At 47.2% G+C, this 5,817-nt stretch overlaps 1 protein-coding gene across 1 annotated transcript; it reads left to right on the plus strand.

Annotated features, from left to right (window-relative positions):
• Positions 1–875: 875 nt before the first annotated feature.
• On the plus strand, positions 876–1,715 carry LOC138645998 (high mobility group nucleosome-binding domain-containing protein 5-like). Its single transcript, XM_069738796.1, has 5 exons — positions 876–962; positions 1,027–1,161; positions 1,213–1,369; positions 1,433–1,576; positions 1,618–1,715. Exons 1-5 carry the CDS (start codon positions 876–878, stop codon positions 1,713–1,715), a joined length of 621 nt encoding a protein of 206 aa, XP_069594897.1.
• Positions 1,716–5,817: the final 4,102 nt, after the last annotated feature.

The following is a 5,817-nucleotide window of genomic DNA, read 5'->3' on the forward strand; positions in this document are numbered from 1 at the left end:
CCCCTATACTAATGACAGCCACAGTGTCCCTATACTAATGACAGCCACAGTGCCCCCTATACTAATGACAGCCACAGTGCCCCTATACTAATGACAGAAACAGTGCCCCTATACTAATGACAGCCACAGTGTCCCTATACTAATGACAGCCACAGTGCCCCCTATACTAATGATAGCCACAGTGCCCCCTATACTAATGACAGACACAGTGCCCCCTATACTAATGACAGCCACAGTGCCCCCTATACTAATGACAGACACAGTGCCCCTATACTAATGACAGCCACAGTGCTTCCTATACTAATGACAGACACAGTGCCCCCTATACTAATGACAGCCACAGTGCCCCCTATACTGACAGACACAGTGCCCCCTATACTAATGACAGCCACAGTGCCACCTATACTAATGACAGAGACAGTGCCCCCTATACTAATGATAGCCACAGTGCCCCCTATACTAATGATAGCCACAGTGCTCCCTATACTAATGATAGCCACAGTGCTCCCTATACTAATGACAGCCACAGTGCCCCTATACTAATGACAGCCACAGTGCCCCTATACTAATGATAGCCACAGTGCTCCCTATACTAATGATAGCCACAGTGCTCCTATACTAATGACAGCCACAGTGTCCCTATACTAATGACAGCCACAGTGCCCCTATACTAATGACAGCCACAGTGCCCCCTATTCTAATGACAGCCACAGTGCCCCTATACTAATGACAGCCACAGTGCTCCCTATACTAATGACAGCCACAGTGCCCCCTATACTAATGATAGCCACAGTGCCCCCTATACTAATGACCGCCACAGTGCTCCCTATACTAATGACAGCCACAGTGCTCCCTATATTAATGACAGGAGGAAGATGGAAATGATGATGATGAAGATGAAAGTGATGATGATGATGATTATGGAAAGAATAACGATAAGACGGATGAACATGATGGAGATGGTAATGATTAACATACGATGTGGAAGGTAACAACGATGATATTAATGAAGAATATGATAATTAGGAAGATGATGATAATGATGAGGATGAAGATGGGAAGGGAGATGATGAGGAGAATGATGATGATGATGATGTTGAAGAGGAGCGGGATGATGATAAAGACAATGATAATGATCAGGAGAAAGATTATAATGAGGATGTTAATGATGATAATCAATAGGAGGAACATGAGGATGATGATAATTAAAAGAATGATGGAAATGAGGAGGATGATTATGATAAGGAGGAGGATGATAATATTGAGGGGAATCAATATAATGATTCTGAGGACGAGCATGAAGATGCTGATGATAATGAGGTGGTTGATGACAATGAAGATGATGATAACGAGGAGGAGGATCATAAGGGTGATGATAATTAAGAAAATGACGGAAATGAGGATAATGATTATAATGATTATGAGATTGAAGGCGATGATGTTAAAGAGGAGAATGATGACAATTTTGAGGAGGAGGAGGAGGAGAATGATGAATATGAGTATAATAATGATAATGAGGATAATGATGAGGAAGAGGATGGTGATAATGAGGAGGAGGAGGATGAAATCAAGGAGGGTGATTATAAGGCTACGATCACATTATCAGTATTTGGTCAGTGTTTTACAACAGTATTTGTAGTGACAATGAAGCTGATGAAGATATTGAGGAGGATGATGATGAGGATGATGAGCTGCTTATGATTTCACCAGTGTGAGGCTCCCAGTAACGTGCCGCACATAATGTCTACAATCACTTCCAGAGCTGCAATCATAATTCTGCCACAACGCTCTGGCTGCAGGATACACATCTCCGCACTGCGCCCTGCAGGTGGTGTGTCTCTGCACAGCATATAGAGGATGGCGGGAGTTGTGGATGGAGTCTTGATGCCACATAGAGGGATGGAGGTGAATGGTCCAGACATGGCCGTCACCTGTGTACATGAGTGACTGTCCGGTCCTGCCTGCTGACTGCCTCCCACATCCTGAGATCTCTATAAACATGGACTATGAAGTCCGGCACCAGCAGTCCCCCGCCAGCGCTGTCCATAATGAAGACAGATACGGTCGGGGCGGCCGCCATCCTGAATATCTTATTTACCAGATTCCTGCCTGTAATTACAGCAAAGCAAATCCTCGTCAGCGAGGCCGAGCGCGCGGGGCTAATAATGCACTCAGCCGCATCGAGTGGATGAAGATATATAGAGATTGCACAGCTCCATTTACTCCGCCAGTCACGGCTAGGGTCACTCCATACCACGCCGCCGTATATCTCGCCCCGTACGATTAACTCCGCTCTTATAGATCGGCCCTGGTCAGCAATACTGGTCCTAATTAACGACCCTCCGGTGTCATGTTTACCGCCTCCACATCTATTTCCCCCCGTCACACGCAGTCCACGGGCTCGGAGCTTCAGGAAAGCAGGACGCTGCGAATCGTCACTGCCCGTGGGGTCACATCGTGCTGCAGAGCTGAAATCATTGAAAGAACTTTCGGAATAAAGCGAATGGATCCAAGGGACGGAGTCGCTGTCCTCCTCGCTGATGACGGCGCTCCTTCGTAAATTCAGATTCGCTGGCTGCTGCACATTTATCCAAAAAAAAAGTGTCCATCACTAGGAATAAATTTACAGGATCTACAAGCGTCATAGAAAGGCGTGTAACACTCTGGGGTTTCCTAGGACGGGATCCAGCCCCTATCAAGCTCTTTATCACACACACAGCTTCAGTAATGTCCAAGTGACCGCCACATACTGTGTCTGGCTATGGGGAAACAATGGGAACCATTTTTATGGCTAAACTGTGAGATGTGACGTTCTCTCACTATCCAGATTCATCATAAAATGGCTGCTTAATTTCCTGTCTCAGCTTTTATACAGGCTATGATAGTCTCTCCTGAGCTATACCATGTGATGTCATAGCTGCAAGGCATTATGGGAAAGTCCATGAGGCTGCACCTGAGGTCATGTTATATCATTTTTTACGGGAATCAAATTGCAAATTGTTCAAATTTGATGAGCCGGGGCAAATTGTAAGTAATTTGATATGACTTTGTTTTTCATCAAATGCTTGTGGCCACCTCTGCAAAAAAGCTGAGAACAAGGGGGTCCATTGTGGGATCCAGAGTCTCCCTTTACATACTGAATAACCTAAGGTATTGGATTGGGATGTTGTTCTCACTGAAGCTCTCGAGGCTGCAGACAATCACGATGTGGTTGTAACTCAGATGGGAAAAGTCCTGACTTTTACTGATGCAGGAGGACCACCCTGTGCATTGGTTTACATCCCAAAAGTGGCTGTTACCTCCTCACTAGATCTCGCTCTACTTCTGCAGCCATCATTGGACACTCATTAACTTCCACCGGAGGAAGCTCAGCTCAGGCTGCTGGATCCTGCTTGAGTATTCAGGTAGTTTGTGTGTTGTCTCAAGTCTGCTACTTTCCTGACAACTCTACAACATAGTGGCAAACTGTCTCAACATTGCGGCACTATTACTCAGACTGAACTGCGAGCTCTGCCACATGGAAACCTTCATTGCAAACCCAGTTCTGCTACACTAGTTCCTCATCGCCGAGTCAGGCCTGCAACATCGCTGTGCTGTCATGCTAACACTGATCGTAGTCACCTGGCAGCCCCAAAATGTCTACCACGAAAAAGCTACTCCGTTTCTTCCCCCTTTAACCAGGATCTGGACTTACACAAGGGTCCCTGGGCAAGGGCCACAGAGTCAGCAGCTGTTGTGTCGCAAGTTGGCAAGAGGGATGGTCAGGTAGCTGGATCAAAACCCGGAGACCATGTCAGAAACAGAATCATAAAACAATCGGGTAGTCAAAGCTCAAACCGAGGTCAAAGAACAGGAAAATCAGACCAAGCAGGAGCATAGCACAGAGGGCAATACCAGGAAAGCAGAACTATTGACTGACATTCGGAACTGGCTATCAGGGGTTTATATAGTAACAGCCTCACCCAGTGCTGAGAGCAGATAGAAACCGAAATTAACCAGATTAACCCCTTACCTTACAGACTATCCAGAGCCACAAGTCCCAGGAATAATATAAGATTGATGCTGTCAAGCATCACCCACAACAAAGTGGCGATGCTACCTAGCGGATGAAGTAGAAACCAACACAGATATTACATGTGCATACTAAGCTGCATTGAACCTCCGTTTCATGCTTTGCTTTGCTACACCCAACTCTCACTGCTGTTATTGCAAACTCACTTCTGCTCCACCGTTCATATGTTTTTGTCCAACTCTGCTGCATCAAAGTGACTGCTCTGCTGTACTAGTGACAGCGCCTCAAACTCATCTTCACTTGCTGCCGATGTGTAAGGTGCCTAAGCAATGTAGTCCTGGGTGAACTCTTGCTTCTGCATGCCCTGACGCCCTACAGGAAGGTTGTCTCACAGTCCCGGTGTGCGGCTGTGCGTTGGGTGCATCACATTACTTATGGCCCATAGGTCTCCACTGGCTCCAGGCCTTCATCTTCCCGAACCTTCGCAGAACACGGTCCAGGTGACACTGATTTCGTTAACACTGTCAAACTTTTTCTTGGCAGCTTACAGTCATTACAATGAAGCATGTACGATAGGGTAGGATAGGGCCGAACAGGTTACAGTCTTTTCCACAGGTACAGGACATAACTTCAGCCCTGGTTCTCGGTCTGGGTACAGCATCCCTCTTGCTAACTCCTCTACTGGGAAATCTGCTTCACCACAATCAGCGCACCCGGATTCCATTATCTCCTGCCTCTGAGAGTTTGAATCCGTCTTTCCCAGCAGCTCCACGGGCTTAGTGTACTCAAAGATCTGGACGTTCATCTTCAGGTTCTCAGGCCAACAGATAGATTTGCACGGAACGATTCTCTGGCAATCCACTTCCCCAAATAACAGTCTCACATTGGCCCTAGCAGCCTACTGCCTATGACCACTGCTGTCACTTCACCACACGTTCTCTAACTGAACTTAACACTTCCTGAACTTGACACTAAAGGCCCCTTCACATTAAGCGACGCTGCAGCGATACCGACAACGATCCGGATCGCTGCAGCGTCGCTGTTTGGTCGCTGGAGAGCTGTCACACAGACCGCTCTCCAGCGACCAACGATGCCGGTAACCAGGGTAAACATCGGGTTACTAAGCGCAGGGCCGCGCTTAGTAACCCGATGTTTACCCTGGTTACCATCCTAAAAGTAAAAAAAAACAAACAGTACATACTTACCTACAGCCGTCTGTCCTCCAGCGCTGTGCTCTGCACTCCTCCTGTACTGTCTGTGTGAGCACAGCGGCCGGAAAGCAGAGCGGTGACGTCACCGCTCTGCTTTCCGGCTGAGCGACGCTCACAGCCAGTACAGGAGGAGTGCAGAGCGCAGCGCTGGAGGACAGACGGCTGTAGGTAAGTATGTACTGTTTGTTTTTTTTTACTTTTAGGATGGTAAACAGGGTAAAAATCGGGTTACTAAGCGCGGCCCTGCGCTTAGTTACCCTATGTTTACCCTGGTTACCAGTGAAGACATCGCTGGATCGGTGTCACACACGCCGATCCAGCGATGTCCACGGGAGATCCAGCGACCAAATAAAGTTCTGGACTTTCTTCAGCGACCAACGATCTCCCAGCAGGGGCCTGATCGTTGGTCGCTGTCACACATAACGATTTCATTAACGATATCGTTGCTACGTCACAAAAAGCAACGATATCGTTAACAATATCGTTATGTGTGAAGGTACCTTAAGGCTACTTTCACACTAGCGTTTTCTGCAATCCGTCACAATGCGTCGTTTTGCAGAAAAAACGCATCCTGCAAAAGTGCTTGCAGGATGC

This window comes from Ranitomeya imitator, chromosome 1 (assembly GCF_032444005.1).
Source record: "Ranitomeya imitator isolate aRanImi1 chromosome 1, aRanImi1.pri, whole genome shotgun sequence".
Classification (NCBI taxonomy): domain Eukaryota; kingdom Metazoa; phylum Chordata; class Amphibia; order Anura; family Dendrobatidae; genus Ranitomeya; species Ranitomeya imitator.

Excerpts from the sequence above, each read along its gene's own strand:
- LOC138645998 (XM_069738796.1), top strand. The coding sequence starts at position 876 with ATGGAAATGATGATGATGAAGATGAAAGTGATGATGATGATGATTATG. Across the intron at positions 1,162-1,212 it reads AGAAAGATTATAATGAGGAT|AATGATGGAAATGAGGAGGA; the intron begins GTTAATGATGAT and ends GATAATTAAAAG. Across the intron at positions 1,370-1,432 it reads CGAGGAGGAGGATCATAAGG|GCGATGATGTTAAAGAGGAG; the intron begins GTGATGATAATT and ends ATGAGATTGAAG.